Consider the following 22,482-nt stretch of genomic DNA (forward strand, 5'->3'; position numbering starts at 1 on the left):
TAACCCCTCAGCGCAGAGGGAGAACAAGGAGGGAAGAGATGGAAACTAAGACTTTGCCTCCATCACAGTGAGGATGTGCTTGGTGAACTCACTGTGGTGGATGTTTAATTGGTGTTTATTGTATGTTTTGTTATTATTGATTCTGTGTATGACTGCAGGCAACATAGTTTCGTTCAGACCGTAAGGTCTGAATGACAATAAAGGATCTATCTATCTATCTAATGATAAGATACTTTTCTTTACGATTCTCTTCATCACGTTACCAGCACAGATTTGAGTCGTAATAGAGTGATACAGCGTGGAGACAGGCCCTTCGGCCCAACCTGCCCACACCAGCCAACATGTCCCAGCAAACCTAGTTCAACCTGCCCGCATTTCCCCCAAACCTGTCCTATCCATGTCCTTGTCTAACTGTTTCTTAAACGTTGGGATAGTCCCAGCCTCAGCTACAGCACCTCCTCTGGCAGCTTGTTCCATACACCCACCACCCTTGTGTGAAACTGTTACCCCTCAGATTCCTATTAAATCTTTGCCCCTTCACCTCTGTCCTCTGCTCCTCGGTTCACCTACTCTGGGAAAGAGACTGTGTGCATCTACCCGATCAATTCCTCTCATGATTATATACACCTCTATAGGATCACTCATCCTCCAACATCTCCCTACACCTAAGACCCTCTAGTCCTGGCAACATCCTCAATTGGTCACCTGTCCCTTTACCTCCCCCCTTGACTCCATCCAAGGACCCCGAAAGTCTTTCCAGGTGAGGCAGAGGTTCACTTGCACCTCCTCCAACCTCATCTACTGTATCCGCTGTTCCAGGTGTCAACTTCTCTACATCGGCGGGACCAAGCGCAGGCTCAGCGATCATTTCCCAGTTCTCCCACTAGTCTTACTGTCTCCGACTACATTATTTCTTTGCCCCGCCCCCTCCCCTGACATGTCTGAAGAAGGGTCTCGACCCGAAACATCGCCCATTCCTTCTCTCCATAGATGCTGCCTGTCCCGTCTGAGTTACTCCAGCATTTTGTGTCTGGCTCCATATGGGACCTTGATAAGTCTCATTGAACATTGGCAGAACACGTAGGCAGACGAACTCCCATTCTAATCAGGATATGACTGTTTCAAACCACCAGGTGGACTGGAACTTATGTCCGCTGAGGGGCAGTGTTAGCTGTGAGGAGGATGCTAGGAGACTGCAAGGTGACTTGGATAGGCTGGGTGAGTGGGCAAATGTTTGGCAGATGCAGTATAATGTGGATAAATGTGAGGTTATCCATTTTGGTGGCAAAAACAGGAAAGCTGACTATTATCTAAATGGTGGCCGATTAGGAAAAGGGGAGATGCAGCGAGACCTGGGTGTCATGGTACACCAGTCATTAAAAGTAGGCATGCAGGTGCAGCAGGCAGTGAAGAAAGCGAATGGTATGTTAGCTTTCATAGCAAAAGGATTTGAGTATAGGAGCAGGGAGGTTCTACTGCAGTTGTACAGGATCTTGGTGAGACCACACCTGGAGTATTGCGTACAGTATGGGTCTCCAAATCTGAGAAAGGACATTATTGCCATAGAGGGAGTGCAGAGAAGGTTCACCAGACTGATTCCTGGGATGTCAGGACTGTCTTATGAAGAAAGACTGGATAGACTTGGTTTATACTCTCTAGAATTTAGGAGATTAAGAGGGGATCTTATGGAAATGTACAAAATTCTTAAGGGGTTGGACAGGCTAGATGCAGGAAGATTGTTCCCGATGTTGGGGAAGTCCAGGACAAGGGGTCACAGCTTAAGGATAAGGGGGAAATCCTTTAAAACCGAGATGAGAAGAACTTTTTTCACACAGAGAGTGGTGAATCTCTGGAACTCTCTACCACAGAGGGTAGTCGAGGCCAGTTCATTGGCTATATTTAAGAGGGAGTTAGATGTGGCCCTTGTGGCTAAGGGGATCAGAGGGTATGGAGAGAAGGCAGGTACGGGATACTGAGTTGGATGATCAGCCATGATCATATTGAATGGCGGTGCAGGCTCGAAGGGCCGAATGCCCTACTCCTGCACCTAATTTCTATGTTTCTATGTTTCTATGTATTTAAAAGTGTTTTATAAGTAAAGCCATTTTAATTTTTTCTGACATTTATAATGTAGTTTGGTTGATAATTATGGTTCCAGATAACTAAAAACGAGAAGCTTTGGAAAGTCTGGTTCGACACACAAGCTCCAGAAGATGCAATTATTCCAAATGGGTACAGTGACTCTTTGGATTCATTCGGCAAATTGTTGCTCATCAGGTGAGACACTCAGGACATTATATTAGCTTCATGATACCTAATACTATACATCCCACCAGTAGGTTCAACTCTCACACACATATATATACTTGACTAAGTGGGACACGTTGGGTCCCAGCATCACACGGGAGGGCTGGTCCTCCAACTCAATATTCCACCTTTCCACTAATTCCAATAATGGTGGCCAGTGGAGGAGGAGGGGGAGGGGAGCTTTCTGGAGGGCTAGTATGGGTGTTGTGGGCTGAAGGGACTGCTTTCCAGAGGGCTAGTATGGACATTGTGAGTCAAATGGATTCTTGGGCTGGCGGCCTAGTCACTCAAGCCTGTTGTGGTGGCAGCTCACTCACTCACTCACGGCTGGAGGGCTCGCAGTTGACTCACGGCTATTCCTTGAAATTCCATTTCAAGCAGGGTGCAAGGCCACCAAATTCAAGTGCAGTTTCATACCATTTCAAGCAGGGTGCAAGGCCATCAAATTCAAGTGCAGTTTCATACCATTTCAAGCAGGGTGCAAGGCCACTAAAGACAGCAAGTTGTGAGCTCTCCCTCCTCCATCTTGCAGAGACTGAGCCTCGCCCACACTTCAGGGTTTTATAGTTCCACCCCCCTCCCACCAGAAGGGGGCTGGCCTTCATGACAGGAGAGAGAATCTCAACATTTTTTAAACACTAATAACTCAGAATACAATACAATACTGTTTATTGTCATTTGAACCTCAAATGAAGTTCAAACGAAATTTGGTTTCTGCAGTCATACACCAAGAAAAAAAAACCAAGACACACAATGAACACAAACATCCATCACAGTGAATCTCCTGCTCACTGTGATGGAAGGCAGTCATTGTCTCTCCCCTGTTTTCCATTCTTCTCCCGATGTTAAAGCCCCCGGCGGGTGATGACAAATCCCATGGCCGGTAAAGCCACTCCGGGCGATGTAAGGCCCCGCTCTGGGTCGTTTTCAACCCCGCAATTCGGGCGGGAGAAGTTACCATTGCGGGAGCTTCGAAAAGTGGTCTCCCACCAGGGACCCGCGAGCTCCTGATGTTACCGTCCACAGGCCTGCGGCTGGAGTCTCCAAAGCCCCGGAGTCGGGTCGCAGCCATGCGCCACCACAGCTCTCCACGCTCCGAAGCCGGCCGGCTCCACGGTGGTGAGTCCGCAGGCTTTGCGACTGGAGCCCCCAGGTCGTTCCGGTTGGAGGCCGATCCACGGTGCTAGGCCCCAACGACAATTGAAACCCCACAGGGAAATGGTTGGGTCACTTTCAGGGAAGACATTTAAAATTCCCCCGCCCCGCGCGCCCCCCACGTATACACAGCTAAAACTATATATAAGCTGCAACCGAACTATAATATACAAAAATTAAAAAAAAGACAAACAGACTGCATAGGCCACTGCCGCGAGGCGCCACATCTTTTATATTTCATCAATTGGAAAAATCCTCGGCACCTGATGAGCGGAGATGGACTCCATGTAAGATGGCCAAAAATCACACCTGTACGTGGTAGCGTTTTTTCTAAAATCATTATAAAGCGCAAACAGGAAGTGGTCAAGATTAGACTTTTAATTATATAGAAGGCAAGGCAACTTTAATTAGGCAAGGGCACTTTAATTAGGCAAGGCCACTTTAGCATCTCCCCGCTCCCCCCCCCCCCCACCCCCGATCAGTCTAGAAGGGTTTTCCGCAAAACATTGCCAGCATTTGCTGCACCTCTGAGTTTCTAGCTTTCTTGTGGGGGGGGGCTGGGAAGGGGCATGGCCTTCAGGGGGGTTAGAGAGAATCTGAGGGGAGACATTAATAAGATTTTTAATCGAGGGGAAAAAAGAGGAGAGCAGCGGAGGGGGACTCTGAGTAAGATGGCCAAATATCACAGCCGTAAGTGGCAGCGTTTTTTCTAAAATCAATATACAGAACAACAGGAAGTGGTCAAGATCAGACTTTCTAGATCAAGTGCAGACCCGTTGGGTCTGTTCCCCCAATGTGCGGTTGTGGGGGGGGGGAGGCGGCATGCAGCATCACACACACACTAATGATACCGCACACACACTAATGCACACTCCCCTTGATAGAGATTATTAATTAGGGGACCTACTGAGGGGCCCCCAACTTGAGAGAGAGGGGGGGGGCAGGGGGTAGAGAGGGGGGCAGAGAGAGGGGGCAGAGACAGAGAGGGAGAGGAGAGAGGGGGAGGGAAGGAGGGTGGGAGAGGAGGAGGGAGAGAAGAGGGAGAGGGGGACTGGGGAAAGGTGGGGGAGAGAGGGGAGGAGAGAGGGGTGGAGGAGGGGGAGAGTGAGGGGGGGAGAGGGGGGAGAGGTGGGGAGCACAGGGAGGGGGAGGTAGGGGGGGGGGTGGAGGGGAGGGAGGGGGTTTTTTTGTGGAGGGAAGGGGTTTTAGGGGGGGAGAGAGGGGGAAGAGGAGAGGGGAGGAGGGGGGGGGGAGGGGAGAGGGGAGGGGGGAAAGGGGTGGAGAGGGAGAGAGGGTGAGCTGGAGAGGGGAGGGGGAGGGGATGGGGGAGCAGGGAGGGGGAGGAAGGGTGGAGGGAAGGGGGAGTGGGGGTGTGGGGGAAGGGGTTAGGGGAGGAGGGGTGGGGAGGGGGGAGGGGGGGAGGGGAGGGGGGAGGGGGGGGAGAAAAGAGGGGGAGAGAGAGGGGGGAGAGGAGGGGGGGGGGAAAGGAGAGGAGGGGAGAGAGGAGAGGGGGGGGAGAGGGGGGGAGGGGAGAGGAAAGGGGGAGGAGAGGAAGGGGGGGAGGAGAGGAAAGGGGGAGGGGAGGGAAGAGGGGAGGGGAGAGGGGGGGGGAAGAGGGGGGAGAGGGGGGGGGGGGAGGGGGGGGGGGGGAGAGGGAAAGGGGGGGGATAGAACCTAAAAAAACTTTTAGAACCAAAAAGACACATTCTGCAAGCATTGTAAACCAAAAGAAACATTTTTTACAAATATTTTAGAACCAATAGACACTTTTTGCAAACATTTTAGAACCAATAGACAATTTTTGCAAGCGTTTTAGAACCATTAAGGACACTTTCATTTGAGTAGACATGTGTTCAGTGGTATTCACAGCTCAGAGAAACGTGACCCTCTGCCTTCCTCCATCTTGAAGAGACTGTGAGACACACCACTTCTTGGTTTTATCGTCTTTCCCCCCTGCCGCCAGCAGGGGCAGCAGAGAGAATGGGGAATTTTGTAAAAACATTAATATCTCTATCATTTTTCATCGACGGGAAAAATCCTCGGCACACATACGGCGGAGGGGGGCTCTGAGCAAGGTGGCCAAAAATGACGGCCGTAGGTGGCGGCGTTCTCTCGGAAATCGCAGATCAGATGGCCAAAACCGGTCAAGAACAGACTTTTAGTAATATAATAAGGTATAGATGTGCCTGAAAAGAACAAAGAAGATAAATATAAACAAATTAGAATTATTTAAGGTGAACATTTGTTTTTCTAATATCCAGATAGTTGAATATATTCTCAAGGTATCCAAGATTGGCTTGCGATATGAATTTTTTGCCCCATCTTATGAATCTGGATCTTATAATAAGCTAAATACATGAAAGCAAGGAATTTAAGAGATTAAGAGATGAAGGATGAGACGGTGATGCAGGCAATAGAGTCGCTGCCTCGCAGTGTTAGACACCAAGTTCAATCCTGACCTGAGGCTCTGCCTGTGTGGAGTTTGCATGCCTTCCCTGTGACCATGTATGTGTCCTTTGGATGTTGTGAATTCCACCCACGCCCAAAAATGTGTGGGTTGGTAGTTTAGTTGGCCACTTAAAATGTCCCCTGATGTGGACATGAATAGATTCAGAGGGGCTGAGGAAAAGGAGGGGGGGGGGGGGGGGGGGAGGGTAGGGAAGGTGGGGTGGTGGAGGTGATTAGAATGTTTAGGAAATAAAAAGTGGGATTTATTTGGGATTAGTTGTTGATGGAGAGGTGGAAAGGTAGTTGAGGCAGGGACTATCCCAACATTTAATAAAAACAGTTAGACAGGTAAATGGATAGGACAGGTTTGGAGGGTGGGTGAGCCAACCGGGTGGCAGGTGGGACTAGTGTGGATGGGCAAGTTGGGCCGAAGAGTCTGTTTCCAGGCTGCATCACTCTATGACTCTATGGATGGCACCCATCAACAACCCAGTGAGTTGAAGGGCCAGCTTCTATGCTCTTTCCCTATATGTCTGAAAATAAAATGCTAAGTATAGCATGTGAAGAGCTGGCTACTTTATCCCACTCAGCCGTAATTTTCCCATCGCCTCCGCATCGTTTCCCTTTGCAATGGTTATTTGATTTCCTATTGAAAGTTACAAATCTACTTCTTGAGCAGAGAGGTTTGATAGGAGATAAGATAGATGTATATAAAATGGTTAGGGTTTTATTAGTGCGTAGTTCTATCGATGGTAAATGTTGCCATTAGTAAGATGTGATGGACTGAAGAACACAGTTAAATTAATTGGGTAGAGCTCTGGGAATGAGTGAAGCTTTTTTACCAAGCAAGTAATTTTCATCTGGAATGCACTGTCACGTGGAGATTCAATTGTTGCCTTCAAAAGGGAAATTGATATGTATTTGATGGTAAAAATCAAATACATTCATTGCATGAATGCTGGAAGGAATAGGATTGATTTGTTCTGCAGTTGTATAGGGCCCTGGTGAGACCACATCTGGAGTATTGCATACAGTTTTGGTCTAATTTGAGGAAGGATATCCTTGTAATTGAGACAGTGCAGCGTAGGTTCACGAGATTGATCCCCGGGATGGCGGGACTGTCATATGAGGAAAGATTGCAAAGACTAGGCTTGTATTCACTGGGGTTTAGAAGGATGAGGGGGTATCTTATAGAAACATATAAAATTATAAAAGGACTGGACAAGCTAGATGCAGGAAAAATGTTCCCAATGTTGGGCGAGTCCAGAACCAAGAGCTACAGTCTTAGAATAAAGGGGAGGTCATTTAAGATTGAGGTGAGAAAAAACGTTTTCACCCAGAGAGTTGTGAATTTATGGAATTCCCTGCCACAGAGGGCAGTGGAGGCCAAGTCACTGGATGGATTTAAGAGAGAGTTAGATAGAGCTCGAGGGGCTAGTGGAATCAAGGGATATGGGGAGAAGGCGGGCACGGGTTATTGATAGGGGACGATCAGCCATGATTACAATGAATGGCGGTGTTGGGTCGAAGGGTCGAATGGCCTCCTCCTGCACCTATTTTCTATGTTTCTATGATTAGGTTGCTCTACAAAGAACCAACATCGACTGAATGGCCAAAAGGCCTCCTCTGCTGTATTTATTTCCCGATTCCATGAATTAAGAAATTACACCTTTCAGGTCGTGGTGTCCTGATCGAACTCTCTCGCAAGCTCGAAACTACATTTCCGAATCAATGGGAGAAAAATATGCAGAGCCGGTGGTTTTAATCTTGGAGACAACTTGGGAAGAAAGTGATACACAAACCCCTCTGATCTGCTTCCTGTCCATGGGATCAGATCCCAGCAACCAGATCGAAGGATTGGCCAAGAGACTTGAAATTGGTAAGGATATTGTCTGAGTCTTGAATGCAGCACTCTCCAATGTGCAGGGACAATCTAATATAGGGACATCCCCCCCCCACCCAATCCGCCCCTCCTCAGGTTCTTTCCCCTGCAACCTATACCTGTTCCTATATACTCATCCCTCAACTCCATCCAGGGATCCCGACAGTCCTTCCGGGTGAGGCAGAGGTTCACATGCACCTCCTCTAATTTCATCTACTGTAAATCCGGTGTTCCTGAAGTGGGTTACTGCACTTTGGCGAGACAAAGGCGACCATTTTGTTGAACACTGATGCTCGGTCCGCCAAAGCTTACTATATCTCGCAGTTGCTAACCATTTTAACTCCCCTTCCCATTCCCACACAGACCTTCTCTTTAAGAAAGAACTGCAGATGCTGGTAAAATCGAAGGTAGACACAAAATGCTGGAGAAACTCAGAGGGTGAGGCAGCATCTATGGAGAGAAGGAACTCACCTGCTGGATTTCTCCTGCATTTTTTGTCTACCCACACAGACCTTTCTGTCCTGGGCCTCCTTCATTGCCAGAGTGGAGGCCCAGTGCAAATTGGAGGCACAGCACCTCATATTTTGCTTGTGTAGCTTACAACCCAGCGGTATGAACATTAAATTATCCAATGCTAGGTAACTCTACAAACATTCCTCTCCCCCTGCCCTTCGCTCTGGCTCTCGTTCCTCCACTAAAGGCTAGTTAATCAGTTCCGCCGTTCGCAGTGATGGGTAAATGGATAAATGTGGATAAATGTGAGGTTATCTACTTTGGTGGCAAGAACAGGAAGGCAGATTATTATCTAAACGGTGTCAGATTAAGAAAAGGGGAGGTGCAACGAGACCTGGGTGTGCTTGTACATCAGTCACTGAAAGTAAACATGCAGGTACAACAGGCAGTGAAGAAATCTAATGAGTTCATTGCGAGAGGATTTGCGTTTAGGAGCAAGGAGGTCCTGCTGCAGTTGTACATGGCCCTGGTGAGACCGCACCTGGAGTGTTGTGTGCAATTTTAGTCTCCTAATTTGAGGAAGGATATTCTTGCTATTGAGAGAGTGCAGCATAGGTTCACCAGGTTAATTCCCGAGATGGCAGGACTGGCATATAACCATATAATATAACCATATAACAATTACAGCACGGAAACAGGCCATCTCGGCCCTTCTAGTCCGTGCCGAACCCGTATTCTCCCCTAGTCCCATCTACCTGCACTCAGACCATAACCCTCCATTCCTTTCCCATCCATATAACTATCCAATTTATTTTTAAATGATAAAATCTGATGATGATGAAATATGATGAAAGAATGGGTCGACTGGGCGTGTATTCACTGTAATTTAGGATGAGAGGGGATCTTATAGAAACATATAAGATTCTTAAAGGATTGGACAGGCTAGATGCAGGAAAAATGTTCCCGATGTTGGGGGAGTCCAGAACCAAGGGTCGCAGTTTAAGAATAAGGGGTAGGCCATTTAGGACTGAGATGAGAAAAAACTTTTTCACCCCGAGAGTAGTCAATCTGTGGAATTCTCTGCCACAGAAGGCAGTGGAGGCCGATTCACTGGGTGTTTTCGAGAGTTAGATTTAGCTCATAGGGCTAAAGGAATCAAGGGATATGGGGAGAAAGCAGGAACGGGGTACTGATTTTAGATGATCAGTCATGATCATATTGAATGGTGGTGCTGGCTCGAAGGGCCGAATGGCCTACTCCTGCACCTATTGTTCTTTGCTTCTATCTATGTATCCCTCGTGGGATCACACAATCCCTGGCTAACAATCAGCCTATCTGGGAACCTCCCTGACTGAGATTATCTGCTGGTACAGAAAAATGCTGGAGAAACTCAGCGGGTGCAGCAGCATCTATGCAGCAAAGGAAATAGGCGACGTTTCGGGCCAAAACCCTTCTTCAGACTGATGTGGGGTGGGGAGGAGAAGGAAGGAAAAAGGGAGGAGGAGGAGCCCAAGGGCGGGGGGGTGGGAGGAGACAGCTCGAGGGGTAAGGAAGGGGAGGAGACAGCAAGGGCTAGCAAAACTGGGAGAATTCAACGTTCATGCCACCCGGACGCAAGCAACCCAGGCGGAATATGAGGTGCTGTTCCTCCAATTTCTGGTGTTGCTCACTCTGGCAATGGAGGAGACCCAGGACAGAGAGGTCGGATTGGGAATGGGAGGGGGAGTTGAAGTGCTGAGCCACCGGGAGTTCAGGTAGGTTATTGCGGACTGAGCGAAGGTGTTCGGCGAAACAATCGGCCAATCTCCGCTTAGTCTCCTCGATGTAAATCAGCTGACATCTAGAGCAGCGGATGCAGTAGATGAGGTTGGAGGAGATACAGGTGAACCTTTGTCGCACCTGGAACGCCTGATTGGGTCCTTGAATGGAGTCGAGGGGGGAGGTGAAGGGACAGGTGTTCTTTCTTGCGGTTGCAACAGAAAGTGCCCGGGGAGGGGGTGGTACGGGAGGGAAGGGAAGAATTGACAAGGAAGTTGCGGAGGGAGCGGTCTTTGCGGAAGGCAGACATAGGGGGAGATGGGAGCGGAAGACAGAGACACCCGCTGAGTTTCTCCAGCATTTTTGTGTACCTTCGATCTTCCAGCATCTGCAGTTCCTTCTTGAGATTATCTGCTGCTAGCCCTGATTTGTCCTGGTCTTTTCTTGTATCCAGTTCCCCCAACCCCAATCCCACCTACAAGCAGTCTGAAGATGGGTCCCAACCGCAAATGCAACCTATCCATTCTCTCCAGAGATGTTGCTTGACCCGCCGAGTTACTCCAACATGTTATGTCTACCTTTGGGACAATTTAAGCCTTAGTTAGGTTTTATCCTGAAGCCAATGACAGATCACCACACTGACGGACAAAACATTCATGACAATACTAACAACTCCGTGATTGTGAAATGACACCACTGAAAACACTGTTTCATATTTTTCATGTTCTGATTTTATTTGCTGCTTTGTTTCTACTGTAACTAACAACATTTTTAATTTCCACTTAGAAACATAGACAATAGGTGCAGGAGTAGACCATTCAGCCCTTCATGGCAGCATCGCCATTCAATATGATCATGACCGATCATCCAAAATCAGTCCCCCCGTTCCTGCTTTCTCCCCATATCCCTTGATTCCCTTAGCCCCAAGAGCTAAATCTTATGTGCCTGTCCAACTTAGTCGACACATGTTTGCCGGTGGTCGCCAGGAGTAGTCTCCTCAGTCGTGCAAAAAGTCGTAGCGTCTTTCTGGTCGCTGCTAAATTTTCAACATGTTGAAAGTTTTTCGGAGAAAGTGGGTTTGGCGCCAATGAGCGTAGCTTGACTTCTCCTGACGTAAGGTGCTGTCGTAGGTTGTCGCCAGGATGACGTAGGTTGTCGCCGTTTTTATCGGTGACCTGCTACGACTCTGACAGTCGCCGGCAGTCACCTAAAAAATCACCAAGTGGGCCAAGCCCATAAGTCCTTCTTGAAACCCTTCCAACTCTTCTTCCTGTCTCAGATCCCATCTCTGTGTTAAGCTAGTTTACAACTCCCCAAAAGCAGTATGAACACCCTTGAAATGATAGTGTCCCCGTTCTTACAGGGTGGAACTCATCCAACTTGAAGAGTACCACTAATACAGCAAACTAAAGCTCTTTCTCCTGGTCCATACTCATTTGCCCTCTCCTGCTATTTCTTTACTTAATTTTGCGCATTAGGATTCATCCTGAGATTCCTTACCTTTGAGGATCTGCTCCTCAATTCTTGGGAATCTGAGAGGGAGATATTTTTCATACAGAATGTGGTTGGAGTCTGGAATGTGTTGCCTGAACAGCTAGCGGAGGCAGAGATTCTCACGATATTTAAGAAGCTCCCTTAAAATCTGTTTGCAGAACCACAGTCTTCCTTTCTAGGCTATTGGTACCTGTCCGACCCCAACTTCTGGCCCTTCAGCTCCTGGATGTTGCCACAACCATTAATTAACATCCCTGAAATAAAAATAGCAAAATGTTGGAACCACTTAGGTAAGAAGTGATAGGAGTAGAATTGGGTAATTTGGCCCATCACGTCTACTCCGCCATTCAATCGTGGCTGACCTGTCTCTCCCTCCTAGCTCCATTCTCCTCCAATAAACCCTGGTACCCATACTAATTAAGAATCTCTCCATCTCTGCTTTTAAAAATATCCATTGATTTGGCTGTGGCAGAGAATTCCACAGATTCACCACCCTCTGACTAAAGAAATTCCTCCTCATTGTATTCCTAAAGGAACATCCTTTATTTCTGAGGCTGCGACCTCTAGTCCTAGACTCTCATACAAGTGGAAACATCCTCTCCACATCCACTCTTTCCAAGTCAGGCTGCATCTATTGAAAGTGAAATGTTTCACGAGTGGATGTTTCAGGTCACATAATCTTTGTGATCTCTGAAGAAGAAATAAAAAATGTAATGTTAATTTGCAGAGGTGGTGGTGGGAAGGACGGGTAAGACAGAGGGACATTATGGGATAGGGAAAGTCCAGGTCAGAGAGGTAAAAGGGGCATGTGTAGGAAGGAACTGTAGATGCTGGTTTAAACCAAAGATAGACACAAAATACTGGAGTAACTCAGCGGGACAGGCAGCATCTCTGGAAAATAGGAATGGGTGACGTTTTGGGTTGAGACTCTTCTTCAGACTTCAGGGGCAGTTAGTGCAGTGATAATGCGTCTGTGTGTGGTAATGACGTGCTAATTGTAGGACCCAGTTGGTCTAATGGAGAGAGAAATGGAGAGAAACAAATCACAGCTCTCTAGCTGGCAAAATTGGCCAGTTCCTAAATGAGGACAAAGAGCATGTTAGTTAACATTGGAGAGTTTAATACTCGGAGTGGACAGCAGCCACGTACCCAAGCAGGGTACCCCCAGCTCTCACTATTTTTTAACAGATTTCCAGTATCTGTATTTAATTTAATTTTAAAAGCAGTTTGGTAATTTCATTGGACTTTGAAAGCCTTGTAATGAAGTAAGCATGAATTTTATATTCAAACAGTAGCTGGTTAAACCCCAAATTATTTAGACCTCTAAATAAAGAATAACGTGGCTTTTTTTCAGCTTGTCGGGCAATATCCATGGGTCAAGGGCAAGAGGTTCATGCCAGAAGGCTGGTGGCAATGTCTATGCAACAGGTCAGTAAATATAGCAGTAAATAAAGCTGGAGTAACTCAACGGGCCAGGCAGCATCTCTGGTGGAAAGGAGTAGGTAACCTTTCGGGCCGAGACCCTTCTTCGGGCTGAGAATCAGGGGAGAGGTAAACGGTGATGTGGAGAGATATAGAACAAATGAATGAAAGATATGCAAAAAAGTAACTATGGTAAAGGCCATTTTTAGCTGGGTGAGAATGAGTAGAGACAATGAGACTCAACACGACAACTTTGAAGTTTGGGTGGGGGAGGGATGGAGAGAGGGGGGGATGCAAGGGTTACTTGAAGTTGGAGATTACAGAGGGGGGTGGAATGCAAGGGTTACTTGAAGTTAGAGATTACAATGAACTCAAAACATTGCAATTATTATAAGTCAGCATGTAGGTACAGCAATTCCTTTGTAAGACCAGTGGAATGTTGGCTTTTACAGCAGGGGATGTGGAGTTTAAAAGTAGTGTTCTTTTGCTGAGATAGCATTACATATATATACATATATGTGTGTGTCTGTGTGTGTGTGTCTGTGTGTGTGTGTGTATATATATATAATATACTCGACTAAGTGGGACCCGTTGGGTCCCATGTTCACACGGGAGGGCTCGAGGTTTTCCAGGCGTGTGCCCTCAAGCTTGAAGGTTGAAGACAGTCGCTGAAAGGTTGCGTCAGTGGGACAGGACCTTAATGCTATCTCACCAAATATATGTGTGTGTGTCTGTGTGTGTATATATATATATATATATATATAATATACTCGACTAAGTGGGACCCGTTGGGTCCCATGTTCACATGGGAGGGCTCGAGGTTTTCCAGGCGTGACCCTCGAGCTTGAACCTTGATATATATACACAGACACACACACACACACACACACACACACACATATATATATATATATGTTCACATGGGAGGGCTGGTTCCCCAATGCAATATTGCACCTCTCCACCAATTCCAATATTGGTGGCCAGTGGGAGGGAGGGGGGAGGCTTTCTGGAGTGCTCGTATGGGTGTTGTGGGCTGTAGGGACTGGTTTCCAGAGGGCTAGTATGGACTGTGGGGCAAATGGATTCTTGGGCTCATCACTCAAGCCTGATGTGCTGGCAGCTCACTCACTCATGTCTGCTGGGCTGGCAGTTGACTCACGGCTATTCCTTGAAATTCCATTTCATGCAGGGTGCAAGGCCACCAAATTCAAGTGAAGTTTCATCCACTTCAAGCAGGGACACGGCCACCAAATTCAAGGGCAGTTTCATCAACTTCAAGCAGGGTACAAGGCCACCAAATTCAAGTGCAGTTTAATACCACTTCAACCAGGGTGCAATGCCACCAAATTCAAGTGCAGTTTAATACCACTTGAAGCCGGGTGCAGGGTCACCAAATTCAAATGCAGTTTCATATCATTTCAAGCAGGGTGAAACCACCATAAAACCACATAAAACTCCACAAAACACCAGATAAACCACATAAAACTCCACAAAACACCAGATAAAAACCACATTAAAACCCACATAAAAACCACACTCACAATTCAGTAGACATTCAGTGTGTTCAGTTGGTTCACAGCTCAAACAGAGAGTCGGGACCTCTCTCTCCCCCATCTTGCTGAGACTTAGCCACGCCCACACTTCTGGATTTTATAGTCCCTCCCCCTCCCACCTGAGGGGCAAGGCCTTCGTGGCATGATTGACAGGAGAGAGAATCTCAAAAATTTTAAACACTAATAACTCTTTTATTTTTCATCGATGGGAAAAATCCTCTCACCTGATGAGCGGAGGGAGTAAGATGGCCAAAAATCACAGCCATAGTGGTAGCGTTTTTTCTAAAATCAATATTCAATGTAAACAGGTAGTCAAGTTTAGACTTTTAATTATTAGCTTTTTCAAACCAACCACCACCACCAGATTTCCTTAGCTTTTTCAAACCAACCACCAGCACCACAACATTTGCTTTGCATTTTCAAACCAACCAACCACCACCACCACATTTGCTTTGCTTTTTCAAACCAACCAACCATCACCACATTTGCTTTTTCAAACCACATTAAGGGCACTGACAGGCCAGTTAAACCTCTCATATTTAGTAGACATGTGTTCAGTGTTATTCACAGCTCAGACTGAGAGTCGTGACCTCTCACTCCCCCATCTTGCAGAGACTGACTGAGGCACTCAACACTTCTGGGTTTTATAGTCCCTCCGGAAGGGGCGTGACCTTCAGGAGAAAGCATCTCAATATTTTTCAAACACTAATAACTCTTTTATTTTTAATTGTTGGGAAAAATGTTCTTGTCCTGCACAGCGGAGTGCGACTCTGAGTAAGATGGCCAAAAATCACAGCCGTAAGTGGTAGCATATTTACTTAAATCAATATGCAGTGTAAACAGGAAGTGATCAAGATTTGAGTTTTAAATTATATATATATATATACACACACATACGTACACATAATAAATTAACAATAATAATGCAATAATAACAATAATAGTCTATGTAGTTCAGAGTTTATTTGGAGGTTGTAGTGTTTAATAGCCTGATAGCTGTAGTTGAGATATGACTAAAGTTGAGATACGTAGGAATGTTTCCAGTCTGGTTAAACTAACTCTTCTTTTTCACATCTCAGGGTGGATGGGTATTACTGCAAAACTGCCACCTTGGTCTGGAATTTATGGATGAGCTGCTGGAGACCCTAATGACAAGTGAGAATGTCAATGAATCTTTCAGAGTGTGGATTACCACGGAGCCACATGCAAAGTTCCCCATCACGCTGCTGCAGGTCAGTGATTGTGCAGAGTGGGAAATGTATGAAATGATCACGATTCACAGCCATGCTCCTGATACTGCCACTACTCTGATGCTGTCTCGGCTCAGCAATGATCCAGAGTTTGTCTAAACTTTGTGTTTTTCCCTGGTTTGGACCTCTCGACATGAATCTTCAACACCTTTGGGAAAACATAGCCTTTAACAGTTGTATGTGATATATATATATGTAAATTACTTTGATATAAATGTTGATGGATTGATTAGTGAGTTTGAAGGTGACACAAAAAATGGTGGAGCTGCAGTAGATGATAGGCTGTCAAAATATATAGATATTGGCATGGTGGCACAGCGGTAGAGTTGCTGCCTTACAGCAGCAGAGACCCGAGTTCGATCCTTATGTGCTGTCTCGAAACATAGAAAATAGGTGCAGGAGGAGGCCATTCGGCCCTTCGAGCCAGCACCGCCATTCAATGTGATCATGGCTGATCGTCCCCAAACAATGGCGTGCCTGCCTTGTCCCCAAATCCCTTGATTCCACTTGCCCTAGAGCTCTATCTAACTCTCTCTTAAATCCATCCAGTGACTTGGCCTCCACTGCCCTCTGTGGCAGGGAATTCCACAAATTCACAACTCTCTGGGTGAAAAAGTTTTTTCTCACCTCAGTCTTAAATGGCCTCCCCTTTATTCTAAGACTGTGGCCCCTGGTTCTGGACTCGCCCAACATTGGGAACATTTTTCCTGCATCTAACTTGTCCAGTCCTTTTATAATTTTATATGTTTAAATAAGATACCCCCTCATCCTTCTAAACTCCAGTGAATGCAAGCCTAGTCTTTTCAATCATTCCTCATATGACAGTCCCGCCATCCCAGGGATCAATCTTGTGAATCTATGCTGCACTGCCTCAATCATAAGGATGTCCTTCCTCAAATTAGGAGACCAAAACTGTACACAATACTCTAGACGTGGTCTCACCAGAGTCCTATACAACTGCAGAAGAACCTCTTTACTCCTATACTGAAATCCTCTTGTTATGAAGTCCAACATTCCATTAGCTTTCTTCACTGCCTGCTGTACCTGCACACCAACTTTCAGTGACCGGTGTACCAGGACACCCAGGTCTCGCTGTACCTCACCCTTACCTAACCTAATCCCATTGTGATAATAATCTGCCCCCTTGTTTTTGCCGCCAAAGTGGATAACCTCACATTTATCTATATTATACTGCATCTGCCACGCATCTGCCCACTCACTCAACCTGTCCAGGTCACCCTGCAACCTCCTAATATCCTCTTCACAGTTCACACTGTCACCCAGCTTTGTGTCAACTTGCTCGTATTTCTCCTAATTCCCTCTTCCAAATCATTAATATATATGGTAAAAGAACGGAAGTGTCGGCGCTGTTAACAGCTGCGGCTCGCCTGCAGTCCGTCTGTCTTAACTTTTTTCTGTTGTTTTTGTCTTATTTTGGTTAAGTTTTAGTTTGTTGGGTTGTGTTAGGGGGGGGGGGGTGAAACATGTTCTCTGTCTCTTCCTTCGGGGGAATGCGACTTTTTCGTGTCGTATCCCCCTTCTCTGCCTCCGTCTGTGCTGAGGCCTAATGGCGGAGCTGGTGGCCTCCAGCCTGCGACCGACCTCGAGGCTCCGGAGGCAGAGCCAGCCCGGACTCACCAACAAGAGGCTGGCTGTCTTCAGAGCTGAGGCAGCGGTGGCCCGACTTGCTGGTGCGGCGTTCTGGCTTTCGGCGGCGGCCTGGAGCTGATGCAGCGGGGCTCGGAGCGGAGACTGTGGGGCCCAGAGCTGGGGCAGCGGCCCGGAGCGGAGACTGTGGGACCCGGAGCTGGGGCAGCGGCCCGGTGCGGAGACTGCGGGACCCGGAGCTGGGGCAGCGGCCTGGAGCTGATGCAGCGGGGCTCGGAGCTGAAACTGTGGGACCCGGAGCTGCGGCAGCGGCCCGGAGCGGAGACTGCGGGACCCGGAGCTGGGGCGGTGGCCGAGAGCGGAAACTGCGGGACCCGGAGCTGGGGCGGCTGCCCGGAGCTGTGGCGGGCCGTCTCGGAGCGGAGACGGCGTTCCGGCTTTCGGCGGCGGCGACATCACCACGGAGGTCCGATGGACTGGAGGGCGGCATCTCCGGCCTGGATCGATTGCCCCAGCGCAGAGGGAGAACAAGGAGGGAAGAGACGGAGACTAAGTCTTTGCCTCCATCACAGTGAGGATGTGCTTGGTGAACTCACTGTGGTGGATGTTTAATTTGTGTTTATTGTATGTTTTGTTTTTATTGGTTCTGTGTATGACTGCATGCAACATAATTTCGTTCAGACCGAAAGGTCTAAATGACAATAAAGGAATCTAATTCTAATTCTAAACAGTTGCGGCCCCAACACCGAGCCTTGCGTCACTCCACTAGCCACTGCCTGCCATTCTGAAAAGGACCCGTTCACTCCTACTCTTTGCTTCATGTCTGCCAACCAATTTTCTAGCCACGTCAACACCCTACCCCCAATACCATGTGCTCTAATTTTAGTCACCTGTCTTCTGTGCGGGACCTTATCAAAGGCTTTCTGAAAGTCTAGATACACTACATCCACTGGCTCCCCTTCATCCATTTTACTTGTCACATCCTCAAAAAATTCCAGAAGATTTGTCAAGCATGATTTCCCTTTCATAAATCCATGCTGACTTGGACTAATCCTTTTACTGCTATCCAAATGCCCCATTATTACCTCTTTAATAATTGATTCCAGCATTTTTCCCACCACCGAAGTCAGGCTAACTGGTCTGTAATTCCCCGTTTTCTCTCTCACTCCTTTCTTTAAAAATGGGATAACATTAGCTATCCTCCAATCCACAGGAACTGCTCCTGAATCTATTGAACATTGGAAAATGATTACCAATGCATCCACTATTTCTTGAGCCACCTCCCTGAGGACCCTGGGATGCAGACCATCAGGTCCAGGGGATTTATCATCCTTCAGTCCCATTAGCCTACCCAATACTATTTCACACCTAATGAAAAATTCTTTCAGTTCCTCTACCCCCTTAGATCCTCTGTCCTCCAGTACATCTGGGAGATTGTTTGTGTTTTCCTTAGTGAAGACAGATCCGAAGTACCTGTTCAACTCTTCTGCCATTTCCTTGTTCCCAATAATAATTTCACACCTGTCTTCCTTCAAGGGACCCACATTTTCCCTTAACATATCTTAAGAAGCTTTTACTGTCCTACTTTAGATTCCTGGCCAGCTTCCCCTCGTACTTCATCTTTTCAGCCCATATTGCCCGTTTTGTTTCCTTCTGTTGTCCTATGAAAGTTTCCCAATCCTCTGGCTTCCGGCTACTCTTTGCTGTGTCTGTACGGAGTTTGTACGTTCTCCCCGTGACCTGCGTGGGTTTTTTCCGAGATCTTCAGCGTTCTCCCACACTCCAAAGACGTTCAGGTTTGTAGGTTAATTGGCTCGGTGTAAATGTGAATTGTCCCTAGTGTGTGTAGGATAGTGTTAGTGTGTGGGGATCGCTGGTCAGTGCGGACTCGGTGGGCTGAAGGGCATGTTTCCGCGCTGTATCTTTAAACTAACTATATAGAACTAACATAGAAAGTAACACGAGTTTATGAAAGATGGGGTTTAAACTAGGCAACTGTGAGGTGTTAAGGGCCTGTCCCATGAGCATGCGACCTGCATGCGGCAAGCGCGACCAAACAGGAAGCGGGGACCGCGCGGAGGTCGAGTGAGTGACGTGAAGTTAGAGTGAAGTCCGCGGTAAGTTCGCGCGTGACGTACGGCGTCAAGACACTGCGTACGGCGTCGAGACGCTGCACACGCCCGTCGAGGTGGTGCGTATGGCGTCGAGGCGGCTGTGAGGCGGCAGGCCGTTGCCGCGCGGAATTTGTGAACACGGTCAGTTTTTCGGAGCCCTGCTCGATGTCGGGACCAACTCCGCACAACTCCATACGGCTCCAGCGATCGAAGTGGGACCGGCCCCGCGAGGCCGTATGGCTCAAGCGACCACGTTAGGTCGCGCTTGCCGCATGGAGTCGCATGCTCGTGGGACAGGCCCTTAACACTTTGTGAGGTCAAGTATAAGAGGAAAGTATACTTGATACAGTTATTGACAGTACCCACAATAGCACTGTTGTATGGAGAGATCTTGGTGTAGCAACAGTGCTAAAGAAGGCTTTCCTTCATTGAATAGAAGAGGCAGGACGTCATGTTGCACCTTTATAAACATTTGCCTGCAGTTCTGGTCACCCCGTTACAAGCAGGACCCTGAGGATTTGGAGAGGGCAGAGAAGAGGTTTAACAGGGTGCTGCCTGCTTTAAAGGGTATTAGGTATAAGGAGAGATTTAACAAAGTTGGATTACGTTCCCTCGAGTGTCAGAGGCTGAGGGAAGACCTGATAGAAATGTATAAAATTATGAAAGGCATAGATAGTTAGAACCTTTTTCCTGGAGTGGAAATTTCTCTCCAGAGATGCTGCCTGGCCCGCTGAGTTACTGCACCATTTTGTGTCTTGCTATTACTAACTCAATTTTAGGATATGTCACCCGCATTAGATTCTCCCAATCTACCTTTGTCAGGTCTTTCCTAATGTTAATTAAATCATGACTGCAAGGAGTTTGGAAGATCAGGAAAACAGTTCAGCTCCACCTTTATAAGAGTAATCAGGGGTGTTGATACTTTACTGACAATTGGGGTTAGTTTGTCACAATGATAGGCACAGACACGGTGGGCCAAAGAGCCTGTTGCCTGTTGTACTATTCTAGTTGTCACCTTCTTTGCAAATGCCTGCTAACCTGCCAATTATTTCCATCACTTTCTGACTTAATTCCAGTTTAAAGTGTGGATCGAAGTCTCTGATTGTCTAATTTACATAAATCATGAATTATCTCCATTGTTTAGTGGCCATTCGGCCCAACAAGTCTGCACCGACCAGCGATCCCCACACATGAACACTATCTATACTTAGTACACACACTGGAGGCAATTTTACATAGTGCTCTTAAGGAATCAAGTTGTATGGGAAGATGGCAGAAACGGGGTACTGATTGTGAATGATCACATTGAATGGCGGTGCTGGCTCATAGGAATGAGTGGCCTACTACTACACCTATTGTCTATGTATCTATGTATATTTACACCAAGCCATTAACCAACAAACCTGTACGTCCTTGGAGGGTGGGAGGAAACTGAAGCTCTTGGAGAAAACCCGCACGGGTCACGGGGAGAATGTACAAACTCCATACAGACAGCGCCCGTAGTCGGGATTGAACCCGGGTCTCTGCAAGGCAGAAACTCCTGCGCTGCGCCACCGTGCCACCCAATTAGTAATTGTCTTGGTTTTAAGACTCAAAGTTTGGATAAGATGACACAGACACGGAGAATTCTTCAAGAAGACGAAAAGCCTTTATTTGCAAACAAATTTTGGCTTGGAACATTCAGAGACAACCCGGCCTGGTCGCTCTCTAATTGTTCTCCGATTCATAAAACCAGACAGCTTTTTATTACAGTTTCAGCCTAATCTTCGGCTACTTGGCATGCATGCTTCTCTAACTTTAATCCCTCACTCTGTCCTTGCCCTTTAACTTTAATCTCTGAGCCTACCATGGTGTTCTAGCTAAAGCAAAATAAAAAATAAGAAGCAACTTGGTTTTGTGCCTTGATGTCTGATCACATAAAAATAGCTGACATCTGCAAGTTTTACTAAATGTTTTAAGCTTATTGGTTATATGTCTACACACAAACATACAAATGGTGCAGAAAGTAAAAGAAGTAACTTTTTAATCTTCTATATTACTTATATATAGTCTTCTATATAATCTAATTATTTATAAATCAGATGAATTTCCAGTAAGCTCATGTTATTCATGTAAAACCTATTTTGCAGGCATCTATCAAATTCACCAATGAACCTCCTCAGGGAGTCCGTGCAGGATTGAAACGAACGTTTGCTGGGATCACACAAGACCAAATAGAATACTCCAACCTGCCCATGTGGAAACCACTCCTGTATGCAGTAGCTTTCCTGCACACCACTGTCCAGGTAATTTAACCCACACCCAACTGTGAGCATCTTTCCAGAATTACACATACCCATTGGGTTTGATTGGTCACATCTTATGTGGTGTGTAAAATTGTGAGAGGATTGAGATCGGGTAGACTGGTAGAGTCTCTTGCCCAGAGTAGGGGAATCGAGGACCAGAGGGCGTAGGTTTAAGGTGAAGGGGAATGGATTTTATAGGAATCTGAGCAGTAACTTTTTCACACTGAGGGTGGTGGGTGTATGGAACAAGCTGCCAGAGGAGGTAGTTGAGGCTGGGACTATCCCTACATTTAAGAAATAAGTACATGGATAGGGTACACAAAAATGCTGTAGAAACTAAGCGGGTGCAGCAGTATCTATGGAGCGAAGGAAATAGGCAATGTTTTGGCCCGAAACATTGCCTATTTCCTTCGCTCCATAGATGCTGCTGCACCCGCTGAGTTTCACCAGCATTTTTGTGTACCTTCGATTTTCCAGCATCAGCAGTTCCTTCTTAAGTACATGGATAGGACAGGTTTGGAGGGATATGGACTTAATCTATTCTTCACAATTTTACACACCTCTACAAGATGTGACCAATCAAACCCAATGAATCTGTGATTATGGACTAAAGACAGACGGGTGGGATTAGTGTAGCTGGGACATGTTGGCCGGTGTGGGCAAGTTGGGCTGAAGGGCCTGTTTTCACGCTGTATCGCTCTCTGCCTCGATGACATCGCTGAGTCATGACGTCCCATTCTATGAAACTCAGGG

General features: G+C 47.0%; 1 protein-coding gene across 1 annotated transcript in view; it reads left to right on the forward strand.

Moving 5' to 3' along the window:
• Positions 1-22,482, forward strand: part of LOC129697689 (dynein axonemal heavy chain 8-like) — a 474,747-nt gene that overhangs the window by 415,634 nt on the left and 36,631 nt on the right. Inside the window, exons 82-86 of the mRNA XM_055636398.1 lie at positions 2,159-2,277; positions 7,587-7,789; positions 12,852-12,925; positions 15,552-15,704; positions 21,574-21,729. Coding sequence (XP_055492373.1) covers positions 2,159-2,277; positions 7,587-7,789; positions 12,852-12,925; positions 15,552-15,704; positions 21,574-21,729 — 705 coding nt within the window. The remainder of the gene's footprint in view (positions 1-2,158; positions 2,278-7,586; positions 7,790-12,851; positions 12,926-15,551; positions 15,705-21,573; positions 21,730-22,482) is intronic.

The sequence above is a fragment of the Leucoraja erinacea genome, chromosome 5 (genome assembly GCF_028641065.1).
Source record: "Leucoraja erinacea ecotype New England chromosome 5, Leri_hhj_1, whole genome shotgun sequence".
In the NCBI taxonomy this organism is placed as follows: Eukaryota; Metazoa; Chordata; class Chondrichthyes; order Rajiformes; family Rajidae; genus Leucoraja; species Leucoraja erinaceus.